The 19,626-nt window shown below is 47.4% G+C and overlaps 1 protein-coding gene across 1 annotated transcript in view; it reads left to right on the plus strand.

Moving 5' to 3' along the window:
* The window catches only part of ERC1 (ELKS/RAB6-interacting/CAST family member 1), a 289,213-nt gene that overhangs the window by 134,599 nt on the left and 134,988 nt on the right, over positions 1 to 19,626 (plus strand). The window contains 2 exon segments of the mRNA XM_032472831.1: positions 4,755 to 4,890; positions 18,565 to 18,696. Coding sequence (XP_032328722.1) covers positions 4,755 to 4,890; positions 18,565 to 18,696 — 268 coding nt within the window.

The following is a 19,626-nucleotide window of genomic DNA, read 5'->3' on the forward strand; positions in this document are numbered from 1 at the left end:
AGTGACAGCACTCTTCCCAGGAACGAGGTGTCAAGAAACTCAGTTACGAGTGCGTAAAATGTCATGAGTTTTAGATTTACCGGAAGAGTGGATTCAAAGTTCAAAAGAGAGAGTAGTCAGGAGGCACGTGTCAGGCCGAGCAGGTAACTTAGTCACAGTTCCACCAGAGACATTCTGGCTGTTACCGTCTAGTAGCAGGTAAAGGGCAGCGTGAGTGCGGGAGGGGAAGTTGTCACGAGTCTTGGGGTTTGTATAAGAACCTTCGAATTCTTTCACGTACGCAAACCCACACGTACCCTTTCAACTGGGGGCTTGTTTTGAGAGTCCTGCTGATGGCAGAAGGTGGTAACCAAGGCAGCAAGCCGCACTGCTGTCGGTGTGTCCGAGGCTCCACGGAGGGGACCCCACGTGCTCTGTTTCAGGTGAGCCTCCCGGCAGGTACGCGAAGAGACCTGTCACGTGCACTTTTAGGTGAGTAACACACGTAAGAGCCCATTCAGTAGCTTGTCCATCCTCACTAGTAAGTAAGTTAGGAAGACAGGCTGGCAGAAAACCATCAGAAGCCTGCATTTGAGAATTACTCATTTTGCATATGCGTCGTGGCAGTGTAAATCAGGGCATGAGGATCTCTGATAGGGTCCGTAGAGGGATACTGGTAATGCCGTGTGCGTTTTGCTTAGCTGTCTTCTAGTGACAATGACATCATGTATTTTACTGCTGTAAGGGCACCCGTCTGTCTGGGTCTCACAGCCGGCACATGGGCTACGCAGGACAGATTACTGTTCTGACGAGGATCTGAGGGCAGGTAGCGTGATGTCTCTCGGGTCTGCTAGCTGGGAATTGATGTGCTTAGATGTGAAGCTGGATGTCCTCACTTCAGCCTCGGGGCTCTACGTTGCACGCTCTCAAGCCTGGGATCCGAGTGCGAGCCTCGGAGTCCCGGGTCGCCCCGACTTTCTTAGGTGGATCTCTCGTCTGTGGTTTCCCGTCTGGGGCACTGGGATGGATATCTAATCCGAAGGGTCGCTGTAAACATCCGAAGAGTTGATACAGATAGCACCTAGAAGAGCGCCTGGCCCAGGGTAGCTGTCGGGAGCCGGAGCTGCCTCGGCCCTGGGGTCCTGTTTGGCCCAAGACGTCATACTTGGTGCCCTCCGTCTCAGGCTCTTTGAGACACCACACCGTTCCGTGACTCCTAGCCGTAGTCACAGCGGGTGCAGAGCGGGTCCCAGTGCAGAGCTGTGTGCGTGGAGAAGAAGGGAAGAGGAGACGTGTTTCTTCTGTAATGGTGTTTTCCGACTCTACTGTTCAGGCGCTAAAATCTCTATTTTGGGTAGAAAGATGAAGTTGAGGCTTTTTTTTGAAGAAGATTCTCTTTCCCATTTCTACCCCCTGATATTTCTTCTCAATGCTTAATGATATTTCTGAAAAAATCCCCTTACCTTTGACTCTCTTGAAGCAATTTGTATGGAGTGTAAGTATGTTAAAAATAAAATAAGATAAAACCTTTGCTTCCTGGTCATTCAAGCTGGTCTGATTCGTGAAGGGTCTTCAGGCAGATTCACACGGTGCGCTTCCGTCTCCCTGCGGGTCCGCCGTCTCACCGGTGTGTCCTCTCCCTTACCTGCTTTTGCCACTGGGCCTGACGTCCCAGCTCCGACCCGAGGCCCCACTGCCTGTTCACTCCTTCCCTCTGAGCAGCTCTCAGAACCTTGTCCGTAGACTGAACCCTCCTTCTCCTTGGTTCCCCTCTTCTGTCCTCGTCCTTTCCACCGACTCTCCCAAACATGAAACCTATCCGAGCTTCCCCATCCTTAACAAGACACATGAGCAGCCCTTCCCGGTGTGGTTCCCTTGGCTTCAGTTCACTACAGAATCTCACTTTTACTTGATCTTTTCTGTTCGTTTGTATGGTGTTTGGAAGAACCATTTCTGCCAGCTGCGTCCACATTCACACTTCCTGTTTACTGTTCAAACCAGTGTAATCTGGGTTCTTCTCTCACTGCTCTGCGAGGACTGCTTTGGTGGTGGACGCGTTGCCACGTTCAGTGGCCGTGTTGGTCCTGGGCCTCCTGGCCTCTCCAGGGTGGTGGATGGTTGCCCCCCGCCTTCCTAGAAGCTCTTCCTTTGCAGTTGACATGACCCTCCCTGCCAGCCCTCGGCCTCGCAGACGGTTTTTAGCCTGTCTTTTTCTTCTTTTACGTGTTTCTTCAGTCTTGGCGTTTCTCGTGTTCTTTTAAAAAGTTCCTTTTTCATCTACATTATTGGCCTCCTGACTTGTTACCAACAAAGACTCAGTTTTATTTTGTGTTTTTCAGCATTTTTATGAAATTCCTATTTTGAATAAACCATATTCATTGCAGAAGAAAGCACACTTGTGAAGTGAACCAGGAGAGAGCACAATTTCATTGTTCATTGTAGTAACAATGATGGGAACTCTTCAGTAGGGAATCTGATTTTAAAGGATTTATTCATTTATGAATTTCTTTCATTGCTTCTCTCTTTTTGCTTGAAGAGTAATAAAAGGTGTAAGTTGACTTTGGATTTCACTCAGTTATTATAATTTAACTCAATTGATTCAGGTACAACAGCAGTTTAAGGAAGCTAAAAAATCTCTACAAAGCCATTAAATCTTTTACTTTCTGGTAGCATTTTAAAATATAGATTTACTAACAAGTTTGGGTCTTTTTGAGAACTTGACTTTAAATCAAATTGCATATTGATCTTTTTCTAAGAGAAGGAAATTCCGTGTTTCACAGACTGTTTCAGATGACATTTATTTGAGGGCTACAAAGGGCCAGGAAGAGCCGGGACAGTCTTGGAGAGCACGGCCTTCCTTATTTGATGCATATTCAGGCTTCTTAGAAAGACGTAGCCATTCATGTAGTGTCAGTGCGGCACAGAAATATGAAAAGACACCAGAGCACAGAGACAGAAACAGGCACCCAGGCACAGAGGAACTTCGTGTGTAAGTACTGCTGGGGCAGTCGGTTAGCAATGTGTGTGTGTGTGTGTGTCTATGTAAAATGAGATTTTATTCTTACCACGCACGTACCCCCCAAATGAAGTTCTGTATGTACCTCATACCCTACACGACGTCACTTCCAGGTGGATGAGTGACTTCAGTGTGAAAGACATAGTTACAGAATTTTTAGGGGACTAGTTTTACGAACTTGGGTTGGGGAAGATTTTGTGAAAAAGTCACAAAATTATAAACCATAAAGGAGAAGATGAATGCATCTGAAACAATTAAAATTTTTAAATTTTGTAAATGAAAGCATGCCATAAAGCAATCAAAAAATAATTTGTAGATTGGAAGACAATATTTGTATAACATGTAAGAGTAGAGGACTGTTACCCAGAATATATAAGTAATACTTACAGTTCATTGAGAGGAAGATATCCTAGTTGGAAAATGGGCAAAACATGTAATAGCTGTTTCACAGAAGTGGATCGTTACCACTTGAAAAGGTGTTCGGCCTCGGTTGTCAGGAGCGTGCTTGTTCTTTTCAGCATTCTTGGTGTATTACACACTCTTAGAAACCAGCAGTGAAAACAGATGCCACCACAGGATTGTGTTTCAGAGTGTACCTCAGGTGACCCCTTCTGGTCCCTGTCGAGGCACAGAGGTGAGCGGAGTGGGCGCGTGTCGGGCCAGAGGCAGGCTAGGGGACGCCCCTCGCTCTCACAGTCGCGAGGATCGTATGTGCTACAGCTGCAGCGGGGTGTTGTCTGTGTCTGCCAGCCTGGTAAAGTTCAGCAGGCTGAGAAGGACCAGGCGTTAGTGGAGGTGTAGACGTGTAACAGGTGCTCTTAGCGCATTACTAGCAAAAATGTGAGTGAATACAATTACTTGAGAAATAACTAGTGAACACGGATGGCCCAGCAATTCAATTTTGAGGCCCAGACCTTAGAGAATCTCTTGGCCAGGAATAGCAGAGCTTAATATTGTTTGTAGTATCAAGAAAAATGAAAGCAACCCAGTCGTCCATCACCTTGGGAAAGGGGGGAAACCGTTCCCATGTGTTACTTCATGCTGCAGCGAAAACGGAGGGGATAGAAAAGCTACATCACACTCATTAATGAGTCTCAAGACATAGACTGAAGAGAAAAAAGTTGATAAACGTCACGAGTTTCAACAACACGCAAACTAAATGGAGAATCCACATGAGCAGCGTAACGATGATAGGGACAAGGGAATCTTAAACACAGAATCCGGGGTGTCAGTTATCTTAGTGTGGAGAGAGGGGAGCTGGGTAGTGAGCTGAGAATTAGGGAGAGTGTTCTGTTGCTTACGCTGGCTCCCTCCATCTTTGTGTCACGTTTTGTGTACATCTATGTTATTTACAACCTTTCAAAAGTTTGCATTACTTAGTAACACTAAGTTGGAGCTGTGTTACACACCTTCCGTAGTCATTCTGCAGTTTCCTAGCATTGATGTCAAGAGACTTTCCACATTTCCAGCAAACTCTCTGCGTTGGTTTCCTTTCTCTGCCGTTGCACACTATGCCTGCCTTTGTTTTCTGGTTTCCTTGTGCTTCATAAAGCACATGCTTAGCCACGTGTTCCTGAAGCATCCTTGTCACCAGTTTGCTGCCACTGGTAGGGAGGCCCTGGGTGGCGTTGGAGGGGTCCTGCAGCTGGAAGCCTGTTGGTTTTCTGCTGTTCTTTGGTGTCAGAGGTGCAAGTTGTGAATAAACACATGCTTTCCCCTGTGTGTGTATGAAGAGCTTGATTCTCCTCCCCTCCCACAGGCAAGTGAAGGACCAGAATAAGAAGGTAGCGACCCTGAAGCACAAGGAGCAGGTGGAGAAGAAGAAGAGCGCGCAGATGCTGGAGGAGGCCCGGCGCCGGGAGGACAACCTCACCGATAGCTCCCAGCAGCTGCAGGTGAGCGGCGGCGCCCGAGGCCGGGCGCGGCCGGCGCTCTACTCCCCCTCTTCAGCCTCGTCCTCTGCTCTCTCTTCCTAACCCTGCGTGCCGCCTTCCTCTCAGCCCAGCGCTCTAGCAGTGAAGGAATGGCTTTGCGTAGAAAAGGCAAGTATATCCCGTAGCCTGTGAGGAAGCCCCAGCACAGGAGAGAGTCAGCCTTGCCCCGTGGCGGTCGCACGTGGTCAGTGAGTCCCCTGTTCCCGCCGCGAGCGGGGTCCGGGAGCCGCAGGGGCCGAGTGTGACTGTTTGCCGCCTGCCTTCCTTCAGGTGCTTTGCTGGGCTCGGCTGATGTCTACCTGCCTTCTTCCTTCTTCCTTTCCTGTTCTCCCCCGCCTTTCTCACCTCGCCCCTCCTTCCTCTTTCTTATCGTTTAAACATTCCGTTTAGAGGGTGGATCCCACAGCCATACAGGATGTATGAAACACACTGTTTGACTTCACCGGGGAAACAATCGATGTTTAAACCCAGGTACTGCCAAGGTGAGGCTCAGCCAGGTTCAGTAACAGTGGCGGCAGTGACCGCGGGGGGCCCGAGACTGCGCCCGCCACCCCGCGTTGCTCGCCGTCCCTCAGCGGCGGGGCCGAGGGTGTGGAACCCGTCTCGGGGACGTCGGGGTGTCACCCGAGCTCTCACGGCGTTCTGAGCGGCTCGGCCGTGGTTTTCACCGGGACTTCCTGGATCTCTGGTCTGTCAGGATGGAGGTTTAAGGCTTAGCGGATACCATAGATTTGGTGGAAACCTCTTAAAACTCCTGCTGAGACCACTAGCCGCCTCCAGATTGTCTTTCTCCCCTCACAACTCTGGCTGGCTGGCCTGACAGGGCACGTCCGCCGCGCTGCAGGGTCGCGCGTCCCTCCTGGGCAGAGGTGGAGGAGCTGTTGTTGGCTACGTAGGAGCCCTGTTTCGGCTTTATAACAGATTCATTTTAGACATGAAAACCCTTTTAATTCCTTTTTTTATTCCTCTTTTATATAACTTTTACTGATTATAGAAACAGTATAAATTTCCTAAAATGCATCAACTTTTGAAAAAAGCAGCAGGTCAATATGTTTTTCCTCACTCTCACCAGTAACACTTGTTCCTATGCGTTTTCTTCCTCCTTTTTCATTTTTAGTGCCAATCTGATAGGTGGAAAATATTTAATTTTTGTTTTAATTTATATTTCTCTGATTACTATTGAGGCTGAGTATTTTTCATGTCTTAAATTTTCATTTGTTTATTAATGTAATTAAAATCTCTCTCTCTCCTGCGGCGGCTTTTCCCCCATGAATTCCTTGCTTAGTTTATCCCCATTTTGAGAATGCATAAATATTTACCTATAAATATTTTTAAGTTGTTTGGGGTTTCATTTTTTTTATCTTTACTTTTTAATAAATAATTCTACAGTTTTTTGTGTAGTGAGGGTCTTTTTTTTTTCATTGCTAACAATTTCACTAAACTATTTAGGAAATTATCTCACTGCTCATGCGTTTGAATTGGCATCTTATATTTTATGAAATGATTTAATAATTCGGCTGTTTCTAGGATTTCAATTCAACCTTGTTTCTGGACTAGGATCCCATTGGTTTTAAGGAAAGAAAATATTTCTTTGTTTTATAAGACAAGCCCTTCTTTACATCAGCCCTTTCCCTGCTTCATGTGTCCTGTTCTCCCCTCTTCACCCCCGTTTAATGTTTTCTGACTCCGGGCTGTCTTTGTAAGCCGGAAGGTGCCCTTTTAATGTTCTGTCAGTTGTTACAGTGACACCAGCAGTGCTTTCGTGGGTCGCCCCGTGTTTCCTCTCCATATAACCCGATAGACAAGTGAGTCAGACTGTTTACACGTTACGTACGGAGAAAACTGTGAGGGTGACGAGCCCCTTTCCCGGGTGTCTCACTGAGTCAGGTAACGGGGTCAGGAAGGTGATCCTGATGGGACATAACAGGACACACGTGGGCGTGACTCATTCACGCCTGTGGACCGGCACGCGCTACAAATGGGGCGCTTTGGGTCTGATCTCGGCTCTTTTACTCAACAGCCTCGCTGCTTATTTCTTACCAGTGTCATTGCAGATGACAGCCAGTGGTGGCGGGTCTCCCTGGCGCCCGGATGGTGGTCTCTGAGGGCGAGTCCCTCTGAAAGAAGTGGGGGTTCTTGGAGAGGTGGCTCACCGTAGCGTCCTTGGGGATTAGGAGCGAAGACAAGCAGCTGACTGAGGATGTGCATTAAAAAAGCTCTTATTACCTGGATTTGACTTTGCTTTAAATTTCTGGGTATTCATGTGGGTCCATCTGCTGATGTTTTCGTGAAGCAGGTGAAGCGAAAGGGAGGAATTACTTTAGTGTTTCCACTATTTGCACAATAGTAATTCTAGGGTTAAAAAAATCTTGATCACGTTAAAAAGAAATACTTTGTAATTAATGTTTCGAACTTTGATGAATAATGAATATTTAATCTTTATCAGATGCCACCTTGGCTTCCGAAGATTAATTCTGCTAATCGTGTTAGTAAACACATAGTGTATTTTCTTTTCTTGTTAGTGAAGAGTGAAAGTTGGTCTGAACCAGAGGGTTCGTTCTGGCCTGCTGTTGCTCACTGCCTGCCGGCTGTGGTGCTGCGTTCTTTGGTGGCCTCACTCTTTCTGGTCACAGTTCACCACAAAGTGGTAGTTCTATTTTTTAACTTTCTTTTCTTTATCCTGAGAACTAACATACACTGAAGAAGTGCGTAAAACACACGCGCACACTCACGCAGTGCGAATAATCCGTGTAAAGGGTTCGTCTCAGGAGTTAGAAAACGGCCGGCGTCCAGAAGCTGGGTGCGCGCTCCTTCCCGGTCAGCATCTCTTCCCTTCTTTCACTGTTGTGCCTTTCGTTCTTCCTTCCTGTTCTTTAGGACCCGTGTGTGTGTTTTTAAAAGTCCAGGCCCATTCTGCACGTGTTTACTCCGTGTCGGTGGCGTCACCGTGCTGGCTCCCCGTGGCTCCTCTGTCCGGTGCCACGTGTGGGGTGTCCTCCTGACAGCTGAGCGGAGCGTCTGCGCGTTTGTTGTCCTTGCTGTGCTGAGTGTTTCTTCTTTGATTCAAAATTCCATGTTTTATTTTGAAACTGTTCTGAAAAGATAGCTTCATTTCATTTCCATTTTCCATTTTCTTAAATACTTCAGGTGAGAGTAAAAGTACTTCTTTTTGGCATAAAGTGAGTTTGGGAATAAGCTGTTACTTTGGTGTTTGTCCTTAGCTCGCAGCCTGGAAAGTGTCCTGAGGAGAGTAAGCAGATTCCTTCCCTGGGAGATGGAAGTGGTGGCGGGGATGGAGGGACCTCAGCGCTCTGAACGCTGCTGTTTATCTTGGCCTCAGTTATGGAGGCCCTTTCTTCAGGTGTCACTTTGCCACTCGACTGCATCCTGTTTCTACTTCTGTGTTTTGAACAGTTATTACTATGGTCTGTCTTAACCAGTCTCAGGGCTTTCGGTTTTAGAAGCCCTTTTGTACTCTCAGTAACTTGTAAAGCCCCCGGAGCGACTGCTTATGTGGGTCCTAGTCCTCGTGTGCACATGCAGCGGCTGGCCGCCTCGGCTCTTCATTGCCCAGATGGATGCGAAGCTACGTCTCCAACGGTGTAAAAATACACGCGGCGTTGACCCTCGAACGCACAGGTTTGAACTTGAGGGTGCACTTGTATGCGGACATTTTCCGGCAGTAAGTACTGTAACCGTCCCCGGTCCGTGGTAGCTGGAGTCCGTGAGCGCGGAGGAGCCTTGGGTGTGGAGGGCTGACTCTGACTGTGCTCGGCTTAATCCCCGTTGTTCAGGGCTCAGATGTGCACAAGGTTGTTTGCAGTATTGTGCTAATTGCAAAATATTGGAGACAACCTACTTGCTTATTACTCAGATCCACTGTGGCTCATCCACGTGGAGCCTGGCCGCCCTAACAGGACGAGGACGACGTCTGCTGCACTGGTCAGAGACTAATCTCTAAGACATCCTGCTGGGGGTGGGGGCGGGCAGGGAGCACAGAAGGCTCTCTGTAGTTTGCTACTCTTGATAGAAGAAAATACACACATGTCTGATCTTGTTGGGAAAGAAAACAGGAGCGATCAGCTAGAAACTGAAGAGACCAGTGGTCTCAGGGAGCCGTTGGGAGAGGAGCAGTAGGAAGAAGGGCAAGTTGACGGGGTGGTGGGTTCGAGGAGAAAGTGACACTTCTCTGAGCATATCTGAGTCATATCTCTGACTCTTTGAACCGGCGTAGTGTTTCCTGTATCCTTCACATGCTCTAAAACTAAATAAACTAAACCAGTCAAGATGTGGGGCGGGGGGACCCCAAAAGGAATACAGACACTAACAGGTGAGCCTGCTTTATCGATGAGTGCCATAGCCACCCTCAAGGGGGTGGAGGAGCGGGGACTGACCTGGGAAGCTTCGGAGGCCACTTGCTTGAATACAGCAAAGCGGAAGTCCAAAGAACAGTGCCTACATGAAAGAAATGCATCGGAGGTCACGAAGGCTGAGGTTTTCACTATTCGAGAAGGAAGTTGCAGAGGAGTGAAGTGGGGAGGCTTAAATGAACCCTGTGGCGCTAGACGGGACTCAGGTACTAGTGTGAACTCACGGTGTTGAGTGTGCGTGCGGGCGGGTCAAAACACCTTGCGTCTCACCACCGAATGCAGCGATACAGGATGGGCGTCTTGGGTTCCCATGGGCCATCTCTGCATTTGCGAAGCGGGTACTGCTGTGTTCTCCGTGTGGTTTGACAGCCTGACGCCACGGTGTGTTTTAGAACTGAGTTGAGCACGTTGATTGTTCTGAAGGTTTGACCCGGATCGTGAAGCCGTGATGCTGCTGAGGGTACGGCTGGTGTCGCTCGAGCTGAGGTGCCTTGACTAGTCTGTGTCCTTCCAGGGTACTGGGTGTCCTTTTACTCTTTTTCTTTGGACATACTTGGTATCTTGCATTTAGTCTTTTTTTTTTAAATAAACTTTATTCTTTTAGAGCAGTTTCAGGTTCACAACAGAACTGAGCGGAAAATGCACAGAGTTTTGCACATAGCCCTCCCCACTCCCACATATGTACTTGTCCTCTACCCTCAACACCCCTCAGCAGTGTGGCGTATTTGGTACAATCGATGAACCAACATGGGCACTCGATTATCAACCAGTTTTATTCAACATAAGTTTATTGGATGCTTTCTAAGTGTAGTGCTCTATTGCTAAACTTAGTTTATGCAGTCGTGAAAAGACATGTTCCCTGCCCTCTGGAGCACATTGTCTCATGGGGGAGGAAGTAATGATAAAACCACGGGAGCAGGTAAATAGGAATGATGGTAAGTGCTAAAGGGAAATAAACCGGGCCCGTGAACGATCATGGGGGAGGGCAGGACGATGGGCAGCAGACTTGGGTAGCGCCATCGGAGACGTCCTCCCTGACGGCGTGACATTAAGATCTGAAAAAGCCGGGTAAGAAGTGTTTCAAGTGGAGGGAATCCGTAAGGTGAGGGAGAAGCGGGGCGTGTCGGGGGGTGAGTGCGGCGAGGAAGGTGGGAAACGGGCACTGGTGCGTGTTGGTCCTGCCAACCGTGGAGGCGCCAGTGTCAAGTTTAAGTCTGACAGGTAGTGAAGCAGTTTAAGTAAAGATGGTCAGGATCTGATGTGCATTTGGAGAATACTGTTTCTTGCATGGTTTGGACCGTGGATTAGAATGGGATGAGAGTGGTTATGAAGAAAGCATGTGTCAGTAAATATGTGTGGCGCACCTGCTTTGTGTGAATAGTGATGATGGGAGACAGACGGGCTCCCTCCTCTGAAGGAGCTCGGGTCACAGCAAGAGGCCCTGTATGAAGGTGAGCGTCAACGGTAAAGGTTTCTGGAGGCTCAGCAGAGAAAAAAGACAAGAGGATGGATTTGAGATGTCACGTTAGGCAGAATGGTCAGGAATTTCTCATGGATTGGAGGGGACACTAAGGGAGAGGAAGGGACCGGGTATGGGTCCTGGGTCCCCGGCGTGGCTGACGCTCAGTGAGAAGATGGGGGAGCCCCGACGGCAAGGTAAGCAGGTTTGCCAGGCAAAAAGAGCAAGTCCGTTTTCAATGTGTGGCGGTGTCTGTCTGGGAGATGTCCTGATGGAGAGGTCGAGCCAGCAGTCGATGTGCCGATTCGAAGTTTAGAGAAGTCTGATGTAGTTAAATTAATTCTGGAGACTCGAGCATAAAAGTCGTAATGAAATTCATAAGACCCAGTGATACCATCTGGAAATAAAACATCTATGGAAGAACGTGGAGTCAGAGCCCTCACTCCCTGTGTTCTTAGGACACATGCCGTATAGAGCAGGGGTGGCGGGTTGGGGGAACCAAGTAGGAGAGGGCGGGGCTTGGCAGGAACCTGAAATGAAAAGGCCAGTCGAGGTGGGAGAGAAAAAGGAGATTTTGGGCTCCCTGCAGGTGCGAGAAGGCTGTTAATGCTGCTCAGAGGCTGAGGGAGAGGTCAGCACCTGTGCGTGGTCTGATGGGGTGTACCCAGCACAGTCAGGGGGAGTGCCCAGGAGCCCCGGGGGGGAGGGCGGGGGCCTCCCATTCTGTCTTACTGACCTTGGAGGTGGGAGACACTTGCCTTGGACAGTTTTTCTGTCACACACTCACCAAAAATCACTGCCCCTCGTGAGATCTTTGAAATATTTTCTTAGGTTCACACGTGACTCTTCTAAGATGCGATTATGTGACGGTGTTTCAAGTGTTTCTGGCATGGTCCGTACGTACTAGCATCTGAGCTCCTTCACAGTTCCAGCCGGTGCTCAAACACGGGACATGAGTGATAGACACAACGAGGCACATCCTGGTGACCAGCCTTTCCTCCTGTCACGTTTTTTTTTTTTTTTTTTTTTTTTATTTAAGCGCCTGTTGACATTCTGCATTGAATTTTGCCAAACTGCCTGTTTCCCTTACTCAAGAATTTAGCTCTGTATCGGGTAAATTCACTTCTGAGTTATTTCACTAACATTTCCTCTGAGCCATATTTCACTGTAATTGGCTAAATCAGGTTTCAGAATAATCTGTAGTTGTCTTCAGTAAACGTTTATTGAGTGTCCTTTATGTAACTGTCATTCGGCTGAGTGCCCTGAGGATATAGAGATAAAGAAGGAAATTTTTTCCTCCCTGTGAACGTTAGATATGCTTATTAAAACGTGTGTGTGTGTGTGTGGGCTGGGTATGTGAAAAGGCGTGTTAGAGTGCAGTTCATGGGTGGTTGCTGTGTGGAGACTGGAACTGGGTAAATTCCAGCAACAGGGGCCTCCCAGGTGAGCGTTACTTGGGAGCATAATCTTAGCTCGTTTGACTGATGGTCGTTTGGGGATTAGGGAAGCTTTGCACTGAATGCCTGCCCATCTTGTAAGGCTCAGATCACACGTGCCCTCCCTTGCAAAGCTTGCCTGCTCCCCACCCTTGGAGTTAATCGCACCCTGTTCTGCGATTCCATTACAGCTGGTTTCTGCTTTGATTTCAGGGTTTATTTTATCTCACTTTGTATCAAACGCTGGTAGTTTGTGTCATTTCCCCCGGATATTTGAGCTTGGGGACCCTGTCTTGGTACTTTGCACAGACTCGGTTCTCTGTAGGAGTGTTCACTGATTTCAGCTGCATAAACAGACGTCAAGAACTCTCACTCCGGGCGCCTTAGCCTGGCCTTTGGGGCTTCCCGTCAGCCAGATCCTGTGTTTCTAACCTCCTTTTCAGGTGAGGCACTCACAGGCGTGGCCGCTCTGCTCTGTGCAGGCTGTGTCGGGCTTCCTTAGAGATGGCTCATGGGTTCCTAAACCATGCTCTTCTGCTGATGTGGCATCTTTCCCCTGTAGGGCTCCAGTTCCAGCACCTAAAGGTTCTGGCTTTAAGTTAACTTCCGTTGTTGGACTCTACCCTGTTCTTGTTAGTGGCTTATCTTTTGTTCCTCAGCCTGTATGTTGAATTATATTTCGTTGTTTTAAATTTCTCAATACATTTCCTTACAATTGGCCTCTATGATTTAATCATCCCCCACCTCCTGCCGCTAGGTTACGTCTGCCTTAGGTTAAGGGCTATTTTTAAAAATTGTTTTTAGCCTTTCTTAATGTTCTGCATAGGTAGTGGTTCATTAATTACAGCTATAATTACTGTTACAAATAATGCAAATTAAAATAAATCTAGTACAAATTTTTTAAATTTTTAAAATTAAAAAAATGTGTATAGTGGTGTTACATTTAGCATCCTGACATTCTTTAAATTTCACAGGTTGCTCTTTAAGGGCCTCACATGTTGTAACAAAGGAAATGCTGCCTTCCCTTGGTTCAGAATGTTTTCTTTATATATTTCTATTCTTTCAGCAGTGACACCTGCTTTATCTTTTGACATAACTGCTAGTTTCAGCTACATTTTTATACGGCCGAATCGACTGAACTGGGGGTGGGGGGTGCCTGTCGGTGGTGGTTTGGTGCTTTGTTTTTATTTATAGCGAAGATAAGTGTCTGACTTTAACCCTGAGAGAGAGAGAGAACTGTCGGAGAGAGCGGTGGGACTGCTGCACGGCCTCGTGGCTCCTGTGAGCCAGCTCGCCCGGGGACAGTGAGCAGTGAAAATGAAGCTCAAAGACCGTGGAGACGGTAGAACTGGAGGGGGCAGCAGCTCTGAGCGTGCTTAGGCGTGTTTTCCTCTGAGATGCAGCATCGGGGAAACGTTTGTGTTTTGCTTTAAAATTTATGTGATTGCTCCACCTCCAAAAAAAATTTCCTCCGTTTTGGCAAGAGATTGTTTCTTGCTTCTTGAAATGAAGACTGGCCATTGGGATAGTTATTTAAGAAAACTTTTTTAAAAATGAAGATTGTCTGCCATCTCTCGAAACAGTGTTTGTGTGTCCTGTGCCAGATACCTCTAATGTATTAATGTTCTTCTTCTTTTTGTAAAACTAAATTTTGGCTTCTTCCTATCTTTTTTTTTGGAGGGGGCTAGGTAATTAGGCTTATTTATTTTAATGGAGGGACTGGGGATTGAACCCAGACCTCGTGCATGCTTGACATGTGGTCCACTGAGCTGTACCCTCCCCTCAAATTTTGGTTTCTTCTTAACAGAACCTTCTCTGTGACCTATTTAAAATTTAATTTTATATCATTTCTCTCTTTTTCGTTAACTTTTTTCTTATGGCTTTTTCTATCTAGAGTATGAGCACAGGTGGCTTTTTATATTAAATGGAATTAGGGATTACGCTGGAAAAGTGTGCATACAAGCCAGCACCTGTTTTTGCAAATCTGTGGATAGTTGCTGAAGGTAACTTGAAAGTTGTGTTTTCTTGCAGGGGAAGCACCTGCTCAAATTGTTGGCGTGGGTGCAGCTTTTTAAAGCTTTTTGCTCAAACTGTGCCACTTTTTACCACTTAGTAAAAAAGCCAAACAAGTCTTAAAATCATTTTAAGAAATTCTGCTGTGTTTGAAAGGTACTGCCCAGCTACTTTCCCCTCTGACCCAAGTTCAGTTCCACTGATAACCAGCGAAGTTTGCTGACGGAGTGTCATGGGTAGTGCGACGGTGCCGCCTGCGAGGCTGTCCCTGTGGTTCAGCTGAGCCCTCGTTCCGTGGGAACTTACAGCCACAGCACGTGAGCTGATCCCAGGCACGCGGCCCGTGAAACGACGAGAGGCTGAACTTACATCTGGTACTAAAACTCTGACGCGTACTGGGTCCTCACCTCAGTGCGATGAAGGGTTGAGTCCTTTCCTTTGTGTTACTGTTGAAACCGCTCCTTCATATTTGGAAAATGAAGTCTCCAGTGAGATTCCTTTTATCTTTAAGAGAGAGCAGAAGCACGTGTGTGTGTCGCCCCTTTGCCGAGACCTCAGAGACAGGAGACACCCTCTTCTGACCACTTCAGTTGTTTGTTATATTAAGTAGAAGATTGCCTTTAGGATTTTTGGTAAAGACTTTGAAAATGTGTGCTTGTTCTTTTTATAAACGTTACTGATCAGAGGAGACAGAGCCCGTGGTTAAGTAAACCCCATGTCCCTGCCTAAGCTTCTGTCACACAGCTCCCAGAATTTTCCCAGATGAGAACCTGGCTGGTCTGTATGGGACATGTGTGCTAGATGCTCTGTGAGAGTTATTTACATAAAGCATCACTTTGTATGTATGTGTTTCCATTTCTGCAATGAAATGCACCTGCCTTTGTTTTTGACTTGGTAACAACTGAGGTTGCAATAGAGTTCGTTTTGATGGGAGATATTTGAGGGACTTTAAAGTGAAGGGGGAAGAAAGTATCTCTCAATTTTAACCCAAAGCATTTCCTTAAAATAAAAAGTAGTTGGTGTATAACAGAATTCTATCTCTGTGTTAGACCAGCTTTCTTAAAATTGTCTCCATCAATGCATCCGGCTTCAATTTTTTCCCCCACTAAGCATCTGAGCGGTTGGTAATTGAATTCTGACATGTTGAATGATTTTAATGAAACCCTCTGTGTGTGTGTTTATGCTTGGGGGACGGGGGTGGGGAGGAAGAGGAGGCAAGGGTGGAGGGGCTGAAGAAGCATCGTCCCTTCACATTAAGGGTAACGGGTAGCGGTTCACGGTCGTAACTCTCAGAGCGTGTTAGGCTCCAGTAAGTGGTGTTTACTGCAGAGGAAGTGGCTCTTAATGTTAACCCAAGTGCATGACACCCACAGCGTGGCAGGGCCCGGGCGGGAGGGACGAGGGACCTGGGAGAATCTGCAGGGAACCTGCAGCCACCTCCCTGCTGCCGCGGGAAGGGAGACGCTAACCGACACGTGTCCTTCTGTCCTTGCCAAGCGATTTCTTTTATTTCTTTTCTTTTTCTTTTAATTTTGAGGCAGACGTCTGAAGAGAACAAGAAATTAATTTTTAATTGCTGTTTTTCTTTTTTTTCCCTTTTGCCTGCGCCTTCCGTGTTGAACGTTGGATTTGAAAGGAGGGCGATGGGGACTGGAGTGTCACACTGCAGTGGTTATCGCTGGTGCTGGCGGAGCTGAGGGCAGGAGGCAAAGTTCAGGGGCGTGTATTGGGGGGGGGTGGTATCGTGGGCTGTCCTGACGGGTCCAGTGCCTGGGTGGAGTCAGAGCTGTCACAGCTTTTGCCCTCATCTCCTTTGAATGTAGAGTCTTCTGATTTAAGGATACGAGGAATTCTTTGATAGCTGCCTGTCGCCTCCCTTTCCCCCTCCACTGAGTCCCCGAAGCTAACACACGGACTCCTGCTTTGGACCCTATACTCTGTGAATGAAGTGGTCTCACTTGACCTCGGTTAATAAGCAGAGTTGGTGTAACAGGTGGGCTTCAGTACCTAATCCAGTGGTGAGAAAACTGGGCTGTGTTAGTTTTGATGAGTGCAAACGTGATTTATAGCAGTTGAAGAAAAATTCTAAAGAGACTGCTTTCATTTTAAGTGACAGGAGCCCTTGGGAATGTGAAGCATGTTCCTTTACTGTCTCCGGGTAGCTGTCTAAGAGAGCTGTCTGTGGCACCCAGTACGTGTCTCAATTCTGAGTTGCCTGAGTCGGCTCAGCCGACTGAGAAGTCCAGGTTAGAGCAGGTGCATGAAACGGAAGGCTCCTTCTCTGCGTAGCCTCCCCCCCAACCGCCGGCCGCCAGGTCAGTATTTTTCTTCCACATTCTCAGCGGTGGAAAATTGATTCCCTTCAAACAGTACAAATAAGTCCTCTGTTTGTAGTTTTAACTTAGACTCTTGTTTCTGACAAAAGAGTAGAATTAATTCTGGGGAAAATTCATGAGGGATCAGGAGTTAAAAGAGGGCTTTCCTCAGTGGAGACCAACTGGACTCTGTCTGATTCTCAGGTTTTCCTTAAAGTCTGTTTGCTTGAAATTGGTTCCCGGGAAGTTATTTGGAATAACTTTTTCAGCCTCAGTTTAGGTTAGGATGGCAGATGGCTTTCAGGGGGTCTCCAAAAGACAGTGTAAGAGCGAAGGATGTAGCGGACGGGACACAAACACGCTACCGAGTACTCATGGCAGATTGATCACAGGGAAGCGTTCCTGTTTCTTTTGGCTCACAGCGGAGTGTGATTCAGAGTCCCTGTTACTACAGGTGTAGTTATTCCAGAGAGCACTGGACTGATCGATGCATCCGTTCCTTTCCACTGAATCCTTCTGTTACATTTCATCTCCTTTGAGTCAAGAGGGAACCATGCCGGGCTTTGTTTTCCCTGGCGTCACCACGTGCCTCTCCCGGCTTGGCGGCGCTGCAGCAGCCCGTCCTGTGCGGCGCGTGGGCTGGAGGGGTTTGCATTTCATCAGAGAGCGTTCTTTGGTGCAGCCAAACTGCCCCGCGTGAAACAGAACCTCACTTACGGGACTAAGTCAGAGTATTTTATAATGTTATCTCTGAGAAGAATGAAGCCTCAAAAAAAAAGAATATAACATACATCCTGGAAATGTGAATACTCATGTCTAAATCTCTTTTTTTTTTTAATTGAGGAAAATGAGAGCAACAGATACGTCAGCTTTTTATTAGGAAGGGTGTTAAGTGATGATGCCGTTCCATCACGGTTGGGAGGAAAATCTGACTTACCTTTGACAGACTTCAGGTTCTAGGTTTCTGAAGACAAAGTTGTCAAAAAGGACTTTCTTGCGCTTTGCACGTATAAAATGTGAGCTACACTACGATCAGCTAAGGGTTGCCTGGATCAAAGACAAAAATCCTTTGGTATCTTTTGCTGGTATGAGTATTCAGAAAGTTGGAGAATGGATGAACAAATCTTATCTTTGTTTTATGTATCAATGAAAGGCAGCACTTTATTCTTAGTCTTCTGGTTCTACAAGAATTTAAAGAGGGAATGCTTAGAATGTGGTGAATCTAGTTCTTTATTCTACTTGAACACTGTTTGATTTCTTCTTATTTTACAATCTCCTGTTGTCCACGACCTTAAAGTCCTGCAGGATTGTATTTGTCTTTCTGATAGGAACCCACATGTACGTCCTCAAAACTTACTTCTTCTTCTTGCATGGAATGTCAGGGCTGGTGCGTTTCGGTTGGCTAACCAAATTACTCGTCCTTAGCCAGACCGGTCAGTTGTATCCAGTTACCATTTTTAGTTCTCTTGTATGAGATTAAGAGAAAACTTTGCTCTCTTAAATTGATTTGGAAAAATCTCCCTCTCTTTTATTTCCTATTTTAGACTTAGTTTGCCAGCAGTTGTCTACCTGGAGAATCTCATCTGAGCGATGATGCTGTTTACTTGACTTTCCCATCTGGGCTCGACTTTGTGGGGAGAGAAAGCCGTGGCACTGAGTCTTGTGACTTAGGTTTCCTCAAAGCTGGCTGGAAGCCCAGTTTGGAGAGTGGTTCACACACAGCTTTGTGTTTTTAAGTAATCAAGCCTTTGCGACCTGTCTGCCTCACACAGACAGCGTTATTCCCTCTGTTGTGGAGAAAAGCCATCGCGGGCTCTGCTGCCTGACTAACTTGGCCCCCTGCTCCTAACAGCTTGCTTCTTCACCCCCCTTTACTTCTCTCTTCCCTTGTTTTATTCTTTCCTCTGTGTCCCTATCTTTGGGGCTTAGATTTACTTCTGAAGGGAAGAGCCTTTAATAAGCAAATAGCCCTTTCTTGACAAATAGGCTCCCCTTGGGTTAAGTAATTCGTCTGCTTCACCTCGTCTTCCATCGTTTTCCAGGACAGTCTCCGTAAGAAGGATGACAGGATTGAAGAGCTGGAAGAAGCACTAAGAGAAAGTGTGCAGATAACTGCGGAGCGAGAAATGGTGCTCGCCCAGGAGGAGTCAGCCAGGACCAGTGCTGAGAGACAGGTCTGCGATTCTGTTCAGTTACTGGCAGTGCTGCTGGTTAAACAGAAGGTAAAACCCAACCAGTATAGTTTAGGGAAACTGTCTGTACCCTGTGCTTGTGGAGTTTCAAAACCACTGATGTAAGTATTTAGGCTTAAATGAGCACTGAAATGTGGTTGTGTGGGAGCCGATTGAGGCAGTGCAGCGTCTCTGCGCTGAGCGTCTGGGGCCGACTGGGGCCGGGGCGCGGGCCGGGCCGGCCGAGGAGACGCACTGGAACCAGCCTGTGCGCAGCAGGACCGGGCGCAGCCCTGCCTGCACCGCGAACGGGAGAGCGGACGTTCCGAGTCAGCGGTGTCAGCCTAAGTAGCACAGAGCTTCTGCACGTGATGCCCCATCTCGTTCACCAGAGCAGTTAAAGCTGTGACGAGGTAAGGGTGATAGCAGGCGTGAAGGGCCAGACGCCGTGGCCTGGGGGTCCCAGATCAGCAGTGTCTCTGCCTGGAGGTGACTTGTTAAAGAATTCTGCTGTCGCTGTTTGTTTTATACGTTTTTATGCATCTTTTTAGATCCTCATACCCTTGCTTTTAACTTTTTAGTAAGAAGAATGACTAAAGATGGGAGAAGTGAATGAAGAAATAGTTTTCACCAGCGAGGGCTCTAATCTCGCTCCCATCAGTGAGACTGTGCTTTGAGGTTCTGAGTCTGCCTCACCCACAGATCCACGCCATGTCAGTTCATTTCTTCTGTGGTATTTCCATCTTTTTGTTGGAGAAATATAAGTGCTAAAGAGATAAAAAGTGTTCAGGGAGAGGGTAACAGGAATCTTTTGGGAGCCCTTTGATCAGACCGCCGGAGCGCCTGTGAGCTAGGGTAGGTCCAGAGCAAGGAAGACGGGCACCTTCCAGAGCAGACGTGCCGTGGTGTGCACCACCCGGGAGCCCTTGGTAA

This window comes from Camelus ferus, chromosome 34, assembly GCF_009834535.1.
Source record: "Camelus ferus isolate YT-003-E chromosome 34, BCGSAC_Cfer_1.0, whole genome shotgun sequence".
Classification (NCBI taxonomy): Eukaryota; Metazoa; Chordata; class Mammalia; order Artiodactyla; family Camelidae; genus Camelus; species Camelus ferus.